This window comes from Melospiza georgiana, chromosome 1, assembly GCF_028018845.1.
Source record: "Melospiza georgiana isolate bMelGeo1 chromosome 1, bMelGeo1.pri, whole genome shotgun sequence".
In the NCBI taxonomy this organism is placed as follows: Eukaryota; Metazoa; Chordata; class Aves; order Passeriformes; family Passerellidae; genus Melospiza; species Melospiza georgiana.
The window spans coordinates 80,384,766-80,406,994 of NC_080430.1; the positions used below are offsets into that span (position 1 = coordinate 80,384,766).

At 39.9% G+C, this 22,229-nt stretch overlaps 1 protein-coding gene across 1 annotated transcript in view; it reads left to right on the top strand.

Annotated features, from left to right (window-relative positions):
• Positions 1-18,358, top strand: part of MYO10 (myosin X) — a 163,511-nt gene extending 145,153 nt beyond the window's left edge. Inside the window, exons 28-41 of the mRNA XM_058029124.1 lie at positions 79-174; positions 3,552-3,645; positions 4,419-4,474; positions 5,995-6,137; positions 6,578-6,772; positions 7,861-8,018; positions 9,336-9,459; positions 10,413-10,710; positions 11,421-11,628; positions 12,233-12,369; positions 13,171-13,291; positions 15,616-16,068; positions 16,434-16,625; positions 16,901-18,358. Coding sequence (XP_057885107.1) covers positions 79-174; positions 3,552-3,645; positions 4,419-4,474; positions 5,995-6,137; positions 6,578-6,772; positions 7,861-8,018; positions 9,336-9,459; positions 10,413-10,710; positions 11,421-11,628; positions 12,233-12,369; positions 13,171-13,291; positions 15,616-16,068; positions 16,434-16,625; positions 16,901-17,011 — 2,386 coding nt within the window. The 3' untranslated portion in view covers positions 17,012-18,358. The remainder of the gene's footprint in view (positions 1-78; positions 175-3,551; positions 3,646-4,418; positions 4,475-5,994; positions 6,138-6,577; positions 6,773-7,860; positions 8,019-9,335; positions 9,460-10,412; positions 10,711-11,420; positions 11,629-12,232; positions 12,370-13,170; positions 13,292-15,615; positions 16,069-16,433; positions 16,626-16,900) is intronic.
• The last annotated feature ends 3,871 nt before the right edge of the window (positions 18,359-22,229 follow it).

Sequence of the window (22,229 nt, forward strand, 5' to 3'; positions counted from 1 at the left end):
TGAGCTTCTCAGCAGAACATAATTTTCAAAATGTTGATAATCTGTAATGCTCAATATTGGTGTTTTCCTTTTTTTCAGAGAGATTGTTGATAATACAGGCAAAGAAAATGGTATTGATCTAATAATGAGTGATAGGACCTACCACTTAATTGCTGAATCTCCTGAGGATGCAAGGTATGAAAATCATCAGGTCTATCTTCTTTTGCTTTTCTTTTCCTTTTTAACCTCTGTGCCATTGTGACTTTGGCTGGTCACTAATTTGTTTGAGCACTGTCACAAAATATTTAGGCTGTGTCAAACACATTGCATTTAACACACTTTCTGAAAGGCTTGCTGAGGAGAAAACCTTGTGTCAGACAATTACTGGGAAGACTCAGATTGCCAATGAAAATTTGCATAGAATTGGGCTGTTAGCCATGTGTTACTAGCAACTTTCTGAAATACAGTTTGTCTGTAGTGACTTGTTAGGCACTGATGCTTTCCTTGTGGATTACCCTACTGTGTTTAGCTGCATGGATCAAATCAGTATTTGAGACCCTGTAGTCTGTCTGAAATGAAGCATTTTGTTCTTAGGGATGGGGTCTGTTTGTTTAAGCAGAACCTAAAACTTTTTCAGATAGAAGTTGTAATGCAGTCACTGTATTTTAGAGCAAAAGCATATTCATGTATGAGGAGTGTGTAAGAGAGTGCTTCCCTTTCTGCATACCTCAAAAGGGTCTTGCTTTCGTTGCTAAAGGATCCATATCTAACCATGGGGGAGGCAGGTGGGTGAGGAGCAGGTCTGACTTGTCCTATCAGTTGTAGAGTTGTAGAGCATCTTTAAAAAAAATCCCCATGCTACAGTTCATGCAAGATAATCATATGCTTGCCTAAAAAAATCAAGCATTCAAATAAAGTTAAGTTAGTAATCAGAGCTTATTACCCATTGCCTTGCTGCCCCAAGGCCAAAATACAGCGTGCCTTTGTCAACATTGCTTGAGCTACTTTGCTCAGAAGCCTCAAAAGTTCTTTTGTATTCTGTTCTTTGCAAAGGTGGAATGCCCTCCTACATCTGAGTACAGATGTAGATGTAGCAACGCAAAATCCATCCTCGTTTTTTTTGGTATCCTTAAAGTTATCCTTGAAATGAGTTAGGAGCTTTCTAGCAGTTACTGTTAAGATTCTTGTGGGATGTAAGCATATTTTAAAAGGAAGGCTTAGCTAAAGTCTCTTCTACCAGACTTGTGTAGGTGCCCTAGGGACCAATAAGCAATTATCAGCACACAGACTTGTCTGTTGCCATGCATCTCCTTCATTTCTTTCTTAAAGATTGAGGAGGAGACACTATACACCCTTGTTGTGTATAGTAAGAATAACAAACCATCCAGGTTAAATTACCTTTTGCCAGTGTATTTCCTGTTTCCTTTTTCTCACTCATCCCAGAAGACTTAATGAGGAAGATGTGTGAGGATTTGCAGACAGGCTTAAGTCAAAGCCTTGTTAACAAAGCATTGTGAAAAGCGAAGTCTGAATCATTGGGCTGTGTTTGGTCCACATCTGCTATTGGAAAAATATTTTGTACCTGGCCTAGATCAGGATCTGAGGTTGCTTTTTGTTCAAATTAGGGGAAAAACCAAGAAAAACATCCTCTTCCTCCCAGAAGAGGTATTACTATTATTGAAGAAGTAATGCTTCAGTGGGCAGCTATTGCTGAGGGTTTGTTCCTTTCAAATCCCTAGCCTTCTTCCCTATTTCTGTGTTCTGGGACTCAGCTGAAAAACAAAGGAGGTCCTGAGAGGGAAAAAAGCAAAAATAAAGTCTGCCTTTGTTTTTTGCAAAGTGCCATGATTCATTTCATTTTCATTGTTTACACAAAGATTAAATGAAATCAGGAAAACTCTGAATTGTTCTTTAAAATCCATCCATAAATTATTACTAAATGTACATACAGTGGTATGAAGTTGGTTTTTTTTTTGTTTTTATGTTTTAATATTGAAATAGAGGGTTCACTTGAAATACATTTGCAATTCCTGAGCCCAGAAAGGAAAGATTAATTTAATTTGTGGGAATCTTTTGATTGGTGAGGCTTAGCTTCCTTCAGTTTCTTTACTTCAGTTTCAGCTTTACTTCAGCTGGTGGATCCTCCCCTCTAGATGACAGCTTCTCTCCTTTTTTTGTGCCATTGCCTTACATACAGCAAAGTGTTAAGTACAGCCTCTCTGTGGGTGTCTCTGAGTCTTAAAAAAAGAATCAGAACTAAATATGTTCTCATCTGCTTTATGGTCTGGCACTCTCAATCTTAATTTTTCTTCATTGCTTGCACTGTTTCTAATAAAAGCGTGAGCTGATAAAAAGAATTTGGAATATAGCAGTGCTGGTACTGTTTGACAGCCTACACAGTTTTTCTCAAGCTATTTTAGCAGTTCAGTTTCCAGAAATCTACATTTTGGGGGAACAGTTGGTTTCTGAATGCTGGAGTTAAGGAGGCAGCTTTTCAGTGTCCTAGGCAAAAATTCCGTGACTAAAAGCAATTGCAAAGATAACTTTGTATTTAAGTCCAGTAGTTTTGCAGTAGGTTGAGTTTTTCCTCAACCCCATGGTGGTGGAGGAGCCTCTGCAGCAAAGTGAGGAGTCTGTTTTAAAGGCTGGGCTTTTGATCCCTTTGAAAACTTGGCCCCAGGTGCTTTTCATTAGAATGGCAAATTCATATCTCAAAGAATGGCATTCAGGAACCTGTTGAACAGGCCAAGCTCTGCCCTTAGATTTCAGTGGGATTCCTTAGAGCAGTTGAGCTTTATCATATACAAGTGCCAGAAGGATTGAGGTTTCCCAGAAGCCAAAGGTGTGGCTGGAATTAAATCCATCTGCAATTGCTGCTCAGGACTAGGGGCTGAAGCACTGGAAACCTTCCTGGCACTTTTCCTGTTGTGGATCTGTACAGTGCCACTGGAGTGGCACAAATTTGCTCATCCTTCTGGCAGCTGGATTTTTCAGTGCTCCATAGAGAACAAAAACTGTAGAGGTGTTTCCTTGGGGGTTTTATTCTTTTTTTTCCCTCTCTGTTGTGCTTCTACAGAGAGCTCAGTGGACTTTGGTGGTCTTTGCAGAAGTATCACTGTAAGGAATTACTACCAGCCTGCTATCAGTGACAATTTATAATCTGCAGCACAATTTATAATCTGAAGGCTGAGATTCCTATTAAAGGCTTTGTGTGTAGCTAGGAATGTATTTTATTCCAGATGAAATGTGAAATTTGTAACAAAGATTCTCCAAGCACTCAGATGTTTCAGTGTGCTTACAGCAGTTTTTCAGAGATGCCACTTGGTGTACAAGGTACTTTTTGTCAGGAAGAAGGATATGACCCAAGCTTGGATGGGAGATCTGGAGCGGCTGCTTGCACCCAGTGTTGCTTGAACTGACATAAAGCCTTGCTGCTTTTATGCCTGTTGACAAAAGGAATCTTAAGTAATTACAAAAACCTGCAGAACCTGCTACATCTCTGCAGAACAAAGGTGACAGAAGGCTTGTGCAGAGCCAAAATTTTACTTACACTGCTGCCTTTCTCTCCCCAGCCAGTGGTTCAGTGTACTGAGTCAAGTCCATGCGTCCACAGAGCAGGAGATCCGGGAGATGCATGATGAGCAGGCAAATCCACAGAATGCTGTGGTAAGTCTACATCTGAAGAACTTTTCAAACCAAATATTTTTAGGAAACAGGGCCACTGTGGTGGCCACAGCCTCTGAGACTCACAACCTACTTAGTCTAAATGTGATGGTAGCTGTGACACTGGCTAGAGCTCCCATGTCTTTGGTCCTGTAGCTGTACAAAGAGAGAGTGTGACTTCTGATTCCTCTCCCATCATTCACCTTGATGAAAAATGACTGTTGGTTTTGGGGGTAGTTTTTCTGGTCCACTTCCTTATCACATCACAGTGTATGCTTGATTTTGAAATTCTGCAAAGATATTGTTAGGGAGTAAATTAAAAACCCAAGAGTTAAAAATTTGAGATTTCTCTGATCCTGCATTTTTCATTCTGTACAGTATATATTGGTAATAAATAGAATACATCTGGAACCTAATATCAAGCAAAGGAAAACAAAAACTTCTGCTTAATGGCTTTAGAAGTTTGTTTTGAGAGGATACCATTTCTATGGGATGGCAGTTTTCAGTGAAAAATTCAAGCATGTTTGGAAGCACAGAAAAGAGCAGGTTTTGAGCTGCCTCCATCCTAACTACAAATAATCTTTTACTGTATCTATTCATCCAAGTCTCTTAGTTTTCCCCTCAGCAGTTTTAATGGTTAGGAGAAACTAATGCCTAAACCTGCAGTTCATTTTGCTTCAAAGCTGCTGCTTCCTTCTCCTGTTTCTCAGAAGAGTACTGTGAAAAATGTAACAGTGAATGTCTTCCTCATTTTCTGGTTGGATATTTGTTTATAGGGTACACTCGATGTAGGACTAATTGATTCTGTCTGTGCTGCTGACAATCCAGATAGGTAAGTCAGAACCTTGCCTGGTGACTTTCTTTTTCTCCTGTCTCTAGCCAAAATCAGACACTTTAAGCTTTAGTCTATATTCTACTGGCCAACCATGTATTAAAATGATTCATTATTTCCTCCCTTTTCATAGCACTAAACACCACGTGTTAAAACATGGAGTAAGAATGATGGTCCTTTTTGGGGGGGCTTCAGTGATTTCCATGACACTGCTTCATACCTGAATTCTTCAGCTCCTAAAGTGATCCAAAATTCGAAGATTACATATTTCGTTCATTTATACAAGTAATGTTTCTGAAAAAAAAAGAACGGCTGATTTTTGAGTTCCTTAGTAATGTAGTAGGCAGAAAATTTAATTTTAATGGTTTTTTTCTGTTCAGCTTCTCCTTCATGAATGTTGTATTCTTCAGGGATGAAAACTGTTTCCCCAGAATAAAAATGTCTTATAACGAAGAAGTCAAGTGCAGCATAAAAAACCAACAAAAATGTCAGGTTATTCTTAGTTCTTGAACTACCAGTGGTTTTAAGGGAAATAAAAAGTAATCTGGGTTCAGATTACAACTGGTTTATAAGGTTACTGGATGTGAGGTGTTATGGGAACTGCAGGAGCTCACTCCATTTCCTCCTCACTGTGTACATGTGTAAAACAGCTGTTTTTAAGTTAGTGCTTTGTCCTTGGCCTGCCAAAATACTGATACCGCAAGTAACAGTGAATTTACAAGCTCAGGTTTCCTAAACCATACAACAGAAATGTCCAGAGCTTTCACAATTTTAAATTACCATTTCTCCTGCATTATGTTAATGCAGTAAGTTTTTATCTTGTAAACATTTTTCACATGGATTTTTTAGTCTTGTCTTTTATGTCCATTTTGGGGGTTTGCTCCAGATGAAAAAAATTAATGGTAAAGGGTTAAAGCAAGCATTGTAGACCTAGGAACCTGCCTATCTGATTCAGAGAGCCATCAGCACACTTCTCTTGGACTAGTTCTTCATGCTTCAGTGAATCCTGGTGTAGGATTGGGTAAAAGCCAGACTCTCATTAAAAATAGATTGTATTCTCTGTAAATTGGGTTGCACTGCATTAAAATAAAAGAATAGATGCTCACATGCTGCTTTACTATAGACCTTTGTATACTGTAGTTTGTTTTAGCTAATGTAGCTACTGAAGCAAACACTAAATAGATCTGACCCTGAAACAGTTCTGATTCACGTGCAAACTGATTAAAATTTGGAAGTTTTTTTCACCCCAGATTTAATTTGAGATATGACAAGTTGCAATTTAAGGTAAGCTTTCCCACCATTCATAGCCCTTGCATTTTGGTGTGAATGCAACATAACTGAGTCTTTTGAAACACTTAATATTTTTCTTTAGCTGATAACTAAATGATGCATTAGAGGTGAACAGTTTTTTTCTGGATAGAAAATGCAAAAGATGAACAGTTTTTATGGTTATGGGGGGTGAGATAAACAGTATGTATGCTGATTATAAAGGCTGTTTCGATTCTTATTTATTTTCATAGACCCAATTCATTTGTGATCATCACTGCTAATCGTGTTCTTCACTGTAATGCCGACACTCCTGAAGAGATGCATCACTGGATAACCCTGCTCCAGAGGTCAAAGGGGGACACTAGAGTGGAGGGACAAGAATTCATTGTGAGGGGTAAGAACTGAGTGGGGCAGTAAATAACATCTGTTATGCTTTGAAGAGATTGTCCCCACAATACAATGTGGGCAATATGCCAACAGGATTGGTGTTGCAGCCTCATCTTCCTGTGGTGGACTTAACTCACAAATTAATACAGCTGGAATTATATTCTTGCTGTGCCTTGTAGGAAAACACTGTAATGATGACAAAGGTGTTTTTGTAAGTTGACAAGATAATTCTTCCAGTGAAACATCAAAATGGAAAGGTTTTCATATTAATTTTATCTTTACTTTTCATTGTTTGAGAATTTTACTCAATGTTTGTTCATATGTGAGCTTATCAATTCATACAATGTTTTTGTAGTTGTTGAAAGTATACAGCTTACTTTTAGCAACCTACTTTTGTCCAACTCTCTTCAAGAAAACGAAGTGTGATTCAAATTGTGTCCTTAACAGGGTGGCTACACAAGGAAGTAAAGAACAACCCAAAGATGTCCTCGTTAAAACTAAAGAAGCGTTGGTTTGTTTTGACACACAATTCTTTGGACTACTACAAGAGTTCTGAGAAAAATGCTTTGAAATTGGGTACACTGGTCCTGAACAGCCTCTGCTCAGTGGTCCCACCTGATGAAAAAATCTTCAAAGAGACAGGTAATTGGTTGCTCTTGTTCAGGTATGCCTTCTGTCCTTCTACTTAGCAATGCAAGAAACAAGGCATAAGAATATTTTAAATGTCTTATTATGGGTGTAGTTCCATGAACAAATCCAGTTCCCAAGTCACTGAGGTGTTCTACAGGGAATTACTGGGTGAAAAACAAAGGTAATGTATAGAGGAGTAAAATTTGTTCCCACCAGCATTCAAATTATCACAGACTGGCACTGCAGCCGAGTTAGTCTGAACACTTATGCTTACACATCAAACACGTGGGAGAAGACATGGCTAACACTCTCCTCATACATTATTTTGTGTGGAACCATGAGGGCCAGCAGTGGAGCAGGTATAGGGAGATGCAGAGTAAGAGTCCAGTTTGTGGTAACCTACATACTACACCTGAGTCAGCTCCACTGCACACTTTCAGAACTGGTTTTCAACTCAGAAGCGTCTGTTTGCAAATGAGAAGTGACTGGTGACAGTCCTGTATTATCTCATTGGGGTCACTGGCACTTCAAAGAGGCTTTCACTAGTGAAAGATGAAACACATTTCCTTTTACTGAATCTGTTTCATAAAAAGCCTATACAGTGATGCAGGGAAAGAATTTGAACTAAAATGCTCTTCCCTTCCTGTCATAGTTTCCATCTCATTGGTGTAAAATTAAAGGCAGAAGAGGTAGTTTGTGCTTTATGCCTGTTTGTACGTGTGCCACAGACTATGAAAGACTCTCGCTACAAAGCAAGTCTGTCTCAGATTTTCCTGTTACAGACAGGACTGGAGAAGTAGGGCCTGCAAGCTACAAGGACCTAAGAGTATTCCACAGTATTAACAGTGGTGTCTTACAGTGATTTTTACTAAGATAACTGGGTAAAAGAGGGAGCTGCATGATGCATAATTGTAGTCTGAGGCTACTCCTAGTCTTCTTTGAAGGAGAAAATCTCCTTTAATACCACAGTATTTGTATTATGATACTTAATAACTCGCACATTTTTAGTTCCTGAATGACTTCCAACATGATCTGGGCTGCAGCACAGGGTATCTGCTGGGCTGCAGCTTGTGTGATGAGCAGTTTTGCTGTTGTGCCAGGTTACTGGAATGTGACCGTGTACGGACGCAAGCACTGTTACCGTCTCCACACGAAATTGCTTAATGAGGCGACCCGCTGGTCGAGTGCCATCCAGAACGTGATTGACACAAAGGCACCCATTGATACTCCAACTCAGCAGCTCATTCAGGATATTAAGGTAGGCACAAGCAGGATGGCATGGGGTGAGAAAGAATGGTTCCTTAAACCTTTGTTTTGGCTTTGCCACATTGGGTAATAAAGCAGAAAATTATGTTTTAATTACACAGCTGCATGGACTAAAATTGTGAAACCTGAATGTCTTCTCTGACCTGATAAAGGAATTTCTGTCTGAACAGTAGAAGAGCAAACTTTGAAGTGCAGCTCGGAGGGCAAGAGGGATAACTTTTTTCCATTAAAATAGCAACAAGTTTTACTGGTTTGTGTAACTTGACAGGCTACACTTGGCAGTAGAGCACATTGTTCAGATTCATGAGTTAGCAGATGTGTTTGACTCTGTCCACAGTGAGCAGCACACCAAGATGTGGACTAAACAGCTCTTCTGACTTTTTTTTGACATTATCGTCCTTTTCTTTTGTTATGCTAGCATGGGCTAAGCATCCCATATCTCTATATGATGAGAAAAACATTCAATTAATGCTTACTGTTTTACAATCAGTAAAACAGTGATTTTATTGTTTTACTGATTGTAAAACATTGCATGCTCAGCCAGAGAATGTCCTTCTGGAGCTTTTTGCTAATGTGCATTTATGAGAGGATGAGGATTCTCACAAGAGACCAAAGAAATAGGCAAGAGGGGAGAACTGCTACTGACCTTTTCCCTTAGAGAGTGCCACCTCTTCTCTTATGAAAAAGAGGTTTTAAGTTCTCAGTTCCAAGATTATGAATGCTATTCTTCAGAGCAGGAGAAATATATGGAATTCAGGACTGATAGGACTGATAGAAGACTGGTCACACATCTGTCAAACCTGGCCTAAGAAGAACAGTAAGAGTGGTATTTGGATGTGTAGAGTGGATGCACCAGGTTTACAGCAACACTTTGGACTATTTTGTTTGGTAGCTTGTGCAGTTTCTAACTGAAAGGCCAATTAGTTATGCTGGAGAAATGCTTTTAAATAAAGCTTTAAAACGGGTATCATATTTCCCATTATGAATTAGTGGACTAAAAATGAATATAAAATGAAAACACAGTTCAAAAACTGTTATCATACTTCACTTTGGTGTCCTGCAGCTCTGCTGTAGTTGGTTTTTTAACTGCACAGATAAAGCAAGCCTATCCAAAGCCAAGGTTGGCCGGGACTGAGCATTCATAGCCCACAGCAAGGCATGGCAGCCACAGCGCCCACAACTGGATTTTGCACCAAATGGTGTCGGTAACACTGATTGCTCAGTTTTTTAAAACCAACCTGAGGGCACAAAGCATTGCATTATTCTTAAAACTGGATCGCAAAACCTCTTTTTTTTCTTACTCCAATAGGAAAACTGCCTGAATGCTGATGTGGTTGAACAGATTTATAAGAGGAATCCCATTCTCCGTTACACTCATCATCCATTGCACTCACCCTTACTGCCACTGCCATATGGGGACATCAATCTCAACTGTAAGTTTTATAATAATAGAACCACTTTTTGTTACAAAATACTAAATCAGAGGGTGGAATTTTTAAGTCTACAGTGAAGTAATGGTGGCAAAACACATGGTTATGATACAAATAGACAAGTTTCCCTGTTCTCTTTTGGGAATAGCAGTTTGCTAGCATAGAGCCATGGGCTTGTGGTGTTCCTGCAAGAGTGTTACAGAAGGGAAGGTTGCTATTGCTTATAACAATACAGCTAAGAAGACTGAGTTTGAAAAGTCTTGCACTGAAATAAGCAACTAAACCTGATTCACTCAGTCCCTTGAATCGTATTCTCCTCCTAAAACTATTGTTGCTTCCTACCCCCTGCAGGAAGCTGCAGCAGCCACAGCTTCTAATTAACAGGTGTACATTCTATAAGATGGGACAGGAAGCCTTATTTATGGGAAATAACATTTAGGAGTGTTTTAAAAAGTAATGCTTTGTTTAGTCCTGAAATGAGTGTAATCATCTCTGTTAATATTCTCAATTCAAATACTAATTTAGAAGTTGCTTTTGAATGAAGGGTTTACAGATATTAATGAATGTGAACTGGGTGTCCTGAAAAAGGATTTGGTAATCTTAGTTTGCAACTGCATATTAAACAAGATATTACTCAGAAATTTCATCCCTGGGAGGTTAATACGGAGTGTGATATGGCACTTCAGCAGTGTGACTCGCTCTGAAAGAAAAACTCTCTCTCACAAAAAAACAATCAGTCAAGACAGACCTTTTCAGTTATTAAAGTTGGAACAAATCTCAATAGCAAATAAGCTCATAAAATGAGTTTGCATCATACATTTGAAATGGAAAATACAGATTCTAATATCCTGCATAACAAGGTCACAGAGCAGCATTAAGCGATTTCCACATTAAGCCTGGGTCTATTTCTTTCATATTTCATCTAAGCACATTTCTCCCAATATTTCTTTTTATAGTACTGAAAGACAAAGGCTACACAACTCTACAGGATGAAGCCATCAAGATATTTAATTCTTTACAGCAGCTGGAGTCTATGTCTGATCCCATCCCTATAATCCAAGGTATCCTGCAAACAGGACATGATTTGCGACCCCTCCGAGATGAGCTCTACTGTCAGCTCATCAAGCAAACCAATAAAGTGCCTAACCCTGGGAGTGTGGGGAACCTCTACAGCTGGCAAATACTCACCTGCATGAGTTGCACATTTCTGCCCAGTCGCAGCATCCTCAAATATCTCAAGTTTCATCTCAAAAGGTGAGAACCTTTGGTCTACTAAAGCACCACAACTTTTAACAGTGTTTAAATATCTAGAAGTGAGACTTGTATTCACTTAGCAAACTGGCTATGCCAAACAGTGAATCTAAAAACAAAAAGTTACAGGAAAAGGGTGTGTGAGTTGGTCTGAATGGAATTGCATACATTTGAAGAATCAAGCAAGATGCCACGAAGTTGAATGCACATTTTGTTAATGTTGGCAAAAGAGGCAGTTCTTGTAACTGTATAAGCTTAAATGACTTTCAGCCCATATCCCCAGGTCCCATTCTCACCTATCCAAACCAACCTGATAAGAATTCTTCATCCCACTTACCTTAATTTTATGAGATATGCACTGTGCACATAAAAGAACAGTATCATATTTAAAGATGTATTTGAGGTACAAACCTATGACTGCAAATCTGATTTTAAAATATTAGTGAACATTAAATAATAATAAATCCTTGTTGTCAGTTCAACATTAACCTGAATGTGGAGTTTCTCTTGCTGTGATGCAATGGAAGAATGCAGAGTGTGTCCTTAGGAAAGTTAGTGCACCAACAAACTCAATAATTTAAAAGCTTTGTCTGTACTTGGAGCATGTCAATCAAACAGTGTACTGGATACAGAAATAATCTCAGGGGGAAAAATTCTCAAATAAGCAAACTTAGCAGCTGGCAGCTTAAAGTAATAAGCTTTGTCTCTCACAGGGTTCGTGACCAGTTTCCAGGCACCGAAATGGAGAAATACGCACTTTTCACGTACGAATCTCTGAAGAAAACCAAGTGCAGAGAGTTTGTGCCGTCGCGAGATGAAATAGAAGCACTGATTGGCAGGCAGGAGATGACATCCACAGTTTATTGCCATGGTGGGGGCTCCTGTAAGATTACAATCAACTCACACACTACAGCTGGAGAGGTGAGGAGTGGTGACAGAATGTCTTTGTAACAAAATCAGCGTGTCCCTTCCCATGCCAGTCCCACGCAGCCATAGTGCTGCACTTTGGAAGCTCTGGGGCTTTCTCTGCCAGTCTCTCCTTTCTGGGAAGGAAAGGCTTACAGTGCTGTCCCTCCAGGACAGCTGTCCCTCCCCACAGTATGTTCTGGAGAAATCCCTGCTATAAAAACTGTCTTTGCGCTGCAGAGGCTTACCAACTGTAGTTCCTTCTTACAGGAAGAATTACAAGAAACACTAAGCAATTAGGCAGAGAGCCTAATTATTGGAGAAACTTTAGTAGACATTGGTGTGTATGAGAGCCAAGCTGCTTCCTAAAACTGGAAGACTCTTGCTGGGTTGGTGAAATACCAGGGGTTATATCTGACCAGGAGATAGCAGATACATATTCTGAAAGAATAAAAATGACAGTGGAACTTGACAACAGTTAATAATGCTGATGAGAACAAGTTAATAACATTTTTAGCCTAATGTAAAACCTAGTTCTAATTTTTTTCGAAGTATCTGTCTTACTCTGTGGTACTGTTTTTCCATGCTATGGTTTTTTCATGTGCTGTCTTTCTATTAGGTGGTTGAAAAGTTAATTCGTGGCTTGGCCATGGAGGATAGCAGAAATATGTTTGCTTTGTTTGAATACAATGGAACTACTGACAAAGCAATTGAAAGCAGAACCATTGTAGCTGATGTCTTGGCAAAGTTTGAAAAGTGAGTGTACCTCTCCTTCTCTCTTCACTCTAATAAGTAGCAATTAAATAAATTTCCAATGTCAGTAATGCTGAATTCTCTCTTTGACTTGCTTGTTTGTGATGATACAGCTGAATTACACATGTGGCCGTTTCTGGAACAAAAGATCTTTTTTTTAGTTTCCTTAAAAGACATACTAGCCACTTGTGTTGGTTTTTCTCTTTCCTAACACCAGTAGAGGGATATTTCTCATCACTATTTCCCCATTTTCTTCTCCACTACTACAAATTGTTCCACTGTTACTGGCAATGTGACTGTGAGAACTGAGCTCCAGGCAGTCACTGCCATTCTGTTAGCTAACTTCACATGGAAGTCACCACAGTACAGCTCACAACATTTCTCTTACCAGTAAAATTGAAACCACCTATAGAACTAGGTGGTAAGAAAATGTAGTAAGTCTAAATACCTGTTTGTCATCCTTATGTTTTATGCATGGCAGTCAGCCCCTGTTATCCGCATAAAATCAGGGGAAAAGGGAGTCTTTTAAGTGTTATGCAGTTCTATAACAGGACTTAATAATATCACTTTTATTAACAGCTGATTTATCTAAAAATCAACATTTATTAAGAGAATATGGGTTAGAAACCTTTGACTTGAGAACTGAGCCAACATTTGTCCTTGATTTTGCTGTAGGCTCTAAATACACAGAGACACATAAAGCAAAGTTCAGCTGATGCCTTGTTTAGCTTCCACAGGTGGCAATTTAGAAAAGAGTTTGATTTCACAGATCTGATCTCTCTCTCTCTTCACACAATGATGCAGGCTTGCTGCCACTGCTGAAGCTGGGGAGATGCACTGGAAGTTCTACTTCAAGCTCTACTGCTTCCTGGACACAGAAAACGTCCCAAAAGATAGCGTGGAATTTGCCTTTATGTTTGAGCAGGTAAAGAACAAAGATTCTGTTTTGAAGCAAAGAGAGTGTTATTATTTTGCTTCTCTTCAACTGAATGCACCCCTACTCAAGCATCAAGAGTAAAGGAAGCAGTTCAGTAGTCAAAATAGGCCTATCCTGACATAAGTGAAGCACATATGATTTTTCTAAGCTGCATAAAAAAGAATAACACTTGCTTTGAATTTTCCTTTTCTTAAGCTATTTTCTGGAGAAATTGTAAGAAATAAAGTGAAAAAAAAGTGTGACTGGCAACAAATTAATTAATAAGAGATTCCTGCTGGCAACTGTACAGAGCTAATTGAGCAATAGTCTTTTATCTTGTCAGAAATGGATCATTTCCTAGGTGCCACAGTATAATAGTCCAGTCTCAGCAGTAAGACAGCTATGATGAACAGAAATCCTTCAGTGAACATACTGAGCCCAGAATGAGGCTACACTGCAAAACATAAACTAAATTGGTTTCTAATGAAAATTAAATGCATCAGCAGCTGGATTTCTATTAAATCAATCCCTATAGTTACTCAGAAACTCACTGATGGCTTTTATTATTGTTGATTGATCTTATCCTGTTCTACTATATTGCAAATGATTAAAAATTTTTCCAGTAGTCATCTTCTTTCAGTGGACACTAGAAACAGATAAAGATTTCTGTATAGGATTAAGATTTCTGTGTCTTTGCAACACCAAGACACTGACATTCTGTTGGTGAGCAAGACTGATGTGATCAAGAACTGATGTACCTCAATTTTCATTCATATGAAGTGTTTTCCCCTTCTACATCTTCCCTGTAATAGAGTATTTCTTCCTTGTTCAGTTTAAGTTTTAAGACACCATATGACACCACAAGTCTACCAAAAGGGTCCTTCCACAGCCTGGTAGCTCAGTGCAGAACTGTTTATTGTTGGCTGAAGGATCTGGGCAGTAGGTTGCCCTGGCTGGGCTTAGACACACAGCCATTCATTCTGTCTGTCGTTACCTCTAGAGGAGTCGTCCAGTGCCTCTGTTTGGGATGAAGTTCAAACAGCAAGAGGAAAATCTCTGAGAACTCTGCATCCAATCTGCTACATTACATTATGGGCTTAAGAGGCAGATTCAGGCAGTTTTCAGTATGAACAGCTAAAACAAGCACATTTGCTGAAGCAGATTGTTTTCATGTGGCATTCTGTGCTGACTAGTGTTTAGCCAAATACTTTATGTCGTGCCAAAGCCATTAATATTTGTTATAAAGCATGACATTCAATCCCTACCAGCAATATTAGAGCAATACCTTGAAGAGGTAACATTACATTCTAACATCAATTCTGTTCTATTTTTTCTAATTATCTGCTTTTGATGTCAGTCATCAACTTTTTTCAGACAATTATGAAAATTCCCTTTTGTCATCAGTTTTAACTCTGCAGTCTCCCTTATTTTAAAGTCTGAATCCTTTAATGATCATAAGGCACTGAAGGAAATCTTTTAGTTCTTCCTCATTAAAATACTGTCCTTCCATTTCTAAAAGACAGCTCCTTCTTCTGCATGTGTACAAGCTCAGGTAAACCATTTTGCATGTTTAAAGGCACATTTTGTACACCTAAACAAACTAGTTGTTACTTAGCTGTGTGTTTACTAAACTTGCAGTTCCTGGATCTCCAGACACGATGGGTGTTTATTTCCTCTACTACTGTCATATGAAAGAAAACACCTAGCTGTCCACATTTTCACAAGTTTGAATGAGTGTGCAGAGAGCTGGGATTTTGAAATAGTCTTTTTGATTCAGAATCTCATCCCCAATGCTACAGAGCACTCTAATATGTAGATGTTGTACCAACTTGATTTGGGATCCATTGAAGATGTATTGTTTCCCCTCAGTAAAATTACAAAGCTCTCCTAGATCTTGGCTTCTTTGGCTGGAAACATCAGTTTTCACAGCTGGATTATTGATAGCAGTAAACAAAACTGGAGGACCCATTTCTTCCTAATGCCCTTGAACATAGATGGCTTCTCCTCAATCAGATGTTTAGATCCTGTTTTCTCCCCTTTACATTTTATTTTCCTTTTTCATTGTTCAGTTACTCTTAGATATGGGAGTTCACTAAAAGCTGTCCTAGTAAAAGTAATTCCATTTAGCAGGTTCCTCAGTTGCCTTGCAGTTCTTCTGGTAAACCCAATCTTATCCAGCTTAAATTTGCCAAGAGATTTACCCCATTTGATTTATTTAATGGATCATTTATTTCAGGTCCTGGGTTGCCCTGGGAGTAAATCTGCTCCCCTTGTTTCTCATATTTCTTTCAAAGGCTGCTTTATAAAAAGCTACCTTTTTTTCCCCTTGATAGGCTCATGAAGCAGTGATTAAAGGACATTACCCTGCTCCTGAGGAAACCCTCCAGGTCCTGGCAGCTCTGCGCCTTCAGTACCTTCAGGGAGATTACACTGTGCACACCACCATACCAGAGCTGGAGGAAGTGTATCCCTTGCAGAAGCTGAAGTCTAGGATTACTCAGTCAACCAAAACATTTACTGCACCAGAGAAGGCCGAGAAGAAACGAGCCAGCTTTCTTGAAGGAACACTGCGCAGGAGTTTCCGAAGTGGCTCTGTCAGCAAACAGAAGGTTGAGGAGGATCAGATGTTAGACATGTGGGTCAAAGAGGAAATCTCAGCTTCCAGGACTAGTATTATTGACAAATGGAAAAAACTCCAGAGGATGAATCAGGAGCAGGCCATGGCAAAGTACATGGCTTTGATTAAGGAATGGCCTGGCTATGGTTCAACACTCTTTGACGTAGAGGTAAGACCATATGAACATTCAAACTGCAGCTTACACTGTATAGGTGATGATTTCTTTCTTGAGCAGTGAAACCATAAATACAGTATCACAATGCTCAGACAGCTGATGTAATAAACTTTGAGCTATTAAAAGCCTACTCCCATTAGCAGGCACTGTAGCTATTTAAATCCACCAGTTAACTGTAAAATAGAGGGACAGAATGCTATTCTGAGAGGTTGCCAACAACTATAAGTATAAAAGGCTACATTTAAAAAGGAACAAGCAATATGCACTTTTAACAAATGGTAACAGACCAAAACATCAACAGTAAGTGTTGTGTGGCTCCCACTGTTCCCCTTGCTGTTAATTTACTTTTTTTCCTCTAGTGTAAAGAAGGGGGATTCCCACAGGAGCTGTGGCTTGGAGTCAGTGCTGATGCAGTTTCTGTCTACAAGCGTGGGGAAGGAAGGCCTCTGGAGGTGTTCCAGTATGAACATATCTTGTCATTTGGTGCTCCACTTGCCAACACCTACAAGATCGTGGTGGATGAAAGAGAACTGCTTTTTGAAACTAGTGAGGTAAGAGCAAGGCAGTTTTGTTATTGGGGTCTTCCTGTCCCTATAGCCAGGCCACTTAGTAATTCAAGTAATGGCTGCAAATGTTAGAGATTTGTTCAAGATCCCTGTAAAGCTAAAGGGAAGACAGAATGAGACAGAGAGAGGTCCTGAATGTTTTTGTTTAGCTGCAAAAGGGTTTTGTTGAAAGCTTGACAGTTTTATATTGTTAGTGTCCAAAGAAATTCATTCATATACTGTTACCTCACTGAGAACTGTGCTCTTCTTGCTCTTGGCAGGTGGTTGACATCGCAAAGCTGATGAAAGCTTACATCAGTATGATCGTGAAGAAACGCTACAGCACCTCTCGATCCGTGAGTAGTCATGGAAGTCAGGGCAGCTCCAGGTGAAAACAAAACCAGTTCTACTGCACCCTAAATAGAGTACATCACTCCTTGGCCTCAGAACGACCTGGGGACATCGATCACCTTTGTTGACAAGCTAACCAAGAACCGGAGTTTCAACGGAAAATATCTTCAAACAATGTTTTAGAAAGACCACAGGGGGGCAGGGGAAAATCAGCTAAAATAATCACATACCTAGAACTGCTGGCTCATTCAAAACTTTCCAAAGCATTATTACCTTCAGTTGATATAACAAACGCCTTAAGACTGGATCCACTGCAATGCAAGCAGTAATAAGTGCCTTACAATATTAAGCCTAACTTGTATTGACCTAAAATTGCCGATAAAAGTCAAGAGGATTTCCTTTGTCCTTTCAGAATACTGAAAACAAAGTTATACTCATCCATTCTGCACTAATCTATTGGCCTGTATACAGGTGGGAAGGGGGAGGGAAGAAGAGCAAGGTATATTTTTTTGGAGTGCTGCTGGCAGCTTTCCTGATGGACGCCAACACTTTGTTTCCACTTGCTTCCATGGATGTGCACACCGTGCATGCATATTAGAGCTGTCAGTAAAACTTGACAAATTTTATTCTGTGTTTCACAAGTCTTTTGAAGCAAAGGGAATAAGTATGTGCAATGGTGTAAACAGTCTTTCTGTACATTTTAATAGTTCAGAGTTTAGTTGTTACAATTGTATGGTTACTTTTTAAGCAGTTTTATTAACAAGTAAATTCCAAAATTTTCATACACTGATTTTACTTTTGCAAATATGTATTACCATATAAGTAGCAGAAGTCTGCATTCTGTATCTGCTGTATGATAAAGAGAGATGTAGCTGAGAATATTTATAGAATACCCTAATATGGAAATACAGTTATCAGTTCAGTTCTCCATAATGTCAGCTTAAGTTTTTAATATTAATTTTTTTCTTTGAAAGACGTCATGTTTTATACTTCTGGCTGGACTCCTTAACCCAGACTGACTGCCAAAGGCCAGAGCCCTTCAGAGTTGACTAGAGAAGGCAACGTTATACAATGCAACTGCTTTAATATTTTAATGTTTTACCTGGTTGCCTGATGAAGGTTCTTGACAGTACCCTGTAAATAAATTGGGGAATATCAGCTAATAATAATTTGATTTTGGACCTTTATTTTTGTACAGAAATACTGTAATATAAGGCAAAACTTTGTTCAAAGGTATCTTTTTGTCCACAGATTAAAAAAAAAAAAAAAAAAAAGAAAAAAAAGAGACCTGAAAAACCTTACTGTTGTTAAAAACCTCAGCCTTTAAGGAATCATGCCTACTTACTGGGGAAAAAAAGTCCAGCAATAAAGAAAATATATGTAATGTGCTCTGTTTCTATTTCCTACTGAGTCAGACTTGCAACAAAATTTTATTTTCCTGTCTTCTCAGGAGGCAAGCCTACTGCACAGGCTACATGTGTGCGTGCATGCGTGCTTTTGCTTGGAAAGGTGCACGTGCTGTGTGTTGTTCTGGGGCTGGTGTCCTTGTCCATGCAATGTGTTTTTACATGACACAGAGGGAATGCTGAGCAATTCCATGCCACAGTGAATGTGCAAGTGAATCTTCTGCTGTTTGTGTAGCCATGGTGAAAGATGGTTTGTTTCATTAGCCAGGCACACCATGGCAGGGCAGCACGCACTGCCCTTGTAGCGTACATAGCCTTTGTAGGCTACAGGGCTTGCTCTGAGAAATCCTTCAGCCTCCTCCCACTGCCAAATACTTCTAATCACTTCATCTGTGACACCACCCCTCAATCCCTAATTTCATATCCCCATCCTCCCAGAAAAGGTAAACTTAAAGAATGTAAGAAACTATAACTTCAATATGTATAGTTACACACACACACAGTATCTGAGACTGACTTTGTTTTTAAATTTTTCTCATATGCAAGTTGATTAGAAAGAATTTAGCTGCTCCTAGAAAGACATCCTTGGATTGGCACAATTGATACATTTCAGCCAGCACAGAAAAAAGCTCAATTTTGCCTGTGTGTAAACATTCTCAGAGAAGTTCCTCCACATCTTCATAATCAGTAATTGGTTAACAACCCAGGAGTACACAAGATGACAGTCTTGTACACCACAGTCTTGAGAAGCAGACACCACTACCTGATTCATTTGCCTCCTGACTGACTTCTGGATGCTCTCAACCATTGGGAGGGATGTTTGCTCTTGGTCAGTGCACAGAAGTGCCTGCCACTACATCACTGTAATTAAGAGCTTCTCTTCATTCATGCCAAGCCTATCAACCTGCCAATGCAAATCTAAGTCCAATAACTCTTACTGAGGCAAAGAGAAAAAATCCATAATTGTCGATACTCAACAGAACAAATGCACAGATTACCAAAATAAATACAGCATAATAGACACACCTGAGTTTGGAAGTGGAATGCCTGTCCATGTGCTTGGAACTGACCCCAGTTGTGGAACTGCCTATCATTCCCCCTCTGGAAGATGGTGGTTACCCCAGGTGATTTACCCCAGCTCTGTCAAAAACCCTCTGGGAGCACACATTGGGTTCCCACAGCCTGGTGGAATACAGCCACACCGAGGAGAGCCCAGGAGTCCACCAGCCAGGCACCCTCAAGAGCACAGGCCTGGGCAGAAACCATGCAGACAGGCCTGGGAATAGTGTCAGCTGCAATGGAAATAAAATTTCCATTGCTACATCTTAGTATGCCCTGAAATCATAAAATTGCAGAATGGTTTAGGTTGGAAGGGACCTTAAAGATCAGTTAGTTCCAATCCCCTTGCTGTGGGCAGGGACACCTTCCACTAGAGCAGGTTGCTCAGGGCTCCACCCAGTCTGGCCTTGAACACCTCCAGATATGGGGCCTCCACACCTTCTCTGGGCACCCTGTGCCAGTGCCCCACCACCCTTGCAGTAAAGAATTACTAATATCTAATCTAAACCTGCCCTCTCTCAGTTTGAAGCAATCCCCCCTTGCTCTATCATTACAAGCCCTTATAAAAACTGCTCCAGCTATCCTGTAGTCCCCTTTGGGTACTGGAAGGCTGCTCTAAAGCCTCCCTGGAACCCTTACCAGGTAGAACAACCCCAATTCTCCCAGCCTGTCTTCATAAATTCTCTAATCATCTTTGTGGCTCGCTTGTGGACTTAGCTGGCCATGCTTCAGTTCCTCCTACATCCTCAGGACTCTGTCTAGCACCTTCCCCATGCCTCATAATACAATACAACCATTTGTCAGGGTGTCAGAATTCTTAATAAACTTAATTACAGAAGCTATGCAGTGGAAATTGCTCTACCCCAGAGGAGTTGCATCAGAAAGCCAGGTTTCAAGCCCCACATTTCTGAGGCATTACACGGACTCACAGGTCTGCACCAGCTCAAATGCTCAACACAGGCATGCTGCAGCACTGCCAGTCATGCTGGCCCAAGTCCATTTTGCAGAAACATGGCCAGGACAGCGTCTGCTTTTTCAATGCTGACAGGCTCTTCTCACAGCACAAGCAGTCCACATCAGTGTCAACTCCGTGAAGTAAGTACAAAAGGGTACCAGCCACATATGACAGCACTGTCCTGAATAAAACTAATCCTTTATGGAGCCCAGCCCTATGAAGTCGCTGCATTTCACCCCACAACCTCCCATAAGATCACTACAGACGCAAAGCCTTTGGTGCAATACAAAAACTCCCCGTGCCACAGCAGCCTTGGGAAGCCGGCAGAAGAGGGCAGCAGCGATCCAAGGAAAGGAACTGTACACAGAGTGGTTCCACCCGTAGTATGAATTTACCTGGTCTTTATGAGGAAGCTGGGGTAGGAGAGGGAACAGGGAGGACAATGAGTCTTCCCATTATTCTTGCTCTCCACCTGTCACAAACAACTGTCTCAGGCAGCTCAAAGAATCACCAGCTAAAAGGTACCAGCAAAAGCAGGTGTAATATTAAAGTGAAAGTGTGACAAAATTTGTTTAAAGGTTTGCCCTACTGCTAGCTAGATGGTTAAAGCACACAGAGAAATATTTGCCTAAAATCTAAAATCAATCTAGATCTAAAATCTACTAAAAGTGACTTACATGGAGGCTGGGAATGGAAAAAGGGTAAGAACGGGAAAGGATAAGGATAAAAAGGAATGAAGGAGACCCACCCATTGAGTCACAAGGTTCAGAGTGGACCCCTTTGCCACACTTAGTCCCAGAAGTACCAATGGTTTAGGCCTAAAGATTTAAACTGCACTTAAACTTAACAGCACTTAACTTATAACCTATTTCAAACAATTTAACAAAAGATTCTACAGAATTTACTACAAGCATGACAGTAACTCACAGGCCTAAATTACTTACTAATCTAATATATTTAAGAATCGTAAGAGACCAATATTCATGATAAATTTTCTATGGCGTGTTCAGACTTGCATCCACATAGACCTAAAGGAGTGTGGACCTGTGAAAAATTCCCCTTGAGTTCAGCTCATGTTAGACACCATTGCACCTTTTCAAGGGGCGAAGGGTTGAACCTCAAGCAGTGGGGACATCACCCAAGGTCTGTCAGTGCCCCAAGTTTAGCAAATTTGAGAGCTCACTGGCCCTGAGAGCCCCAATCAGAAGGAGGATGCAGATTGCAGCCTGCTGTGGACCTGGAGACAGAGTCAGGACTGAGGTTTATAGGGTTGCAAGAGAGCCTGCTTAAGTCATAGTAATTTTCCATCCTGGAAGGAATTCAGGTCAGTCATTTCTTTGAAAATTTGATAACAAAATCACTGTTACACTTGGGTTGTTATTCAGGCAAGAAAAATAATTTTCTAAGGGTGTTTGTTAAAAACAGGAGCTCATCAGACAGCCCAAGTTCCTGGGAACAGTTTCTGATGAGCTCAAGAGGAGTTTTGTAGATGCTATGGAACAGAGAAAGAGAAACAGCAAGCGCTTCTCACAGCAACTTGTCAGAAATTTTAAAGAGTTAGAAAAATGTGATACCTTGTTAAGTATAAGCAATTTGCAGGTAGTGTTTTTCTACTTTTTCACACTGTCTTTGAGAAGAACAGGAAGACAAAGATGTTTTTGTTAGTTAACCAATCAAATAAAAACTATCGTATCACTCTATAAAAACCGCACAATTCCTTTGAATAAAACCTTCTTTGTCTTTTCTATGATCCTGCTTCTTGCCTGTTCCTGTGTCAATCTCAACACAGAAGTAACAGAGTTTATCTCAAGTGTTATTTCCTTTTTCTTGCATAAAAAT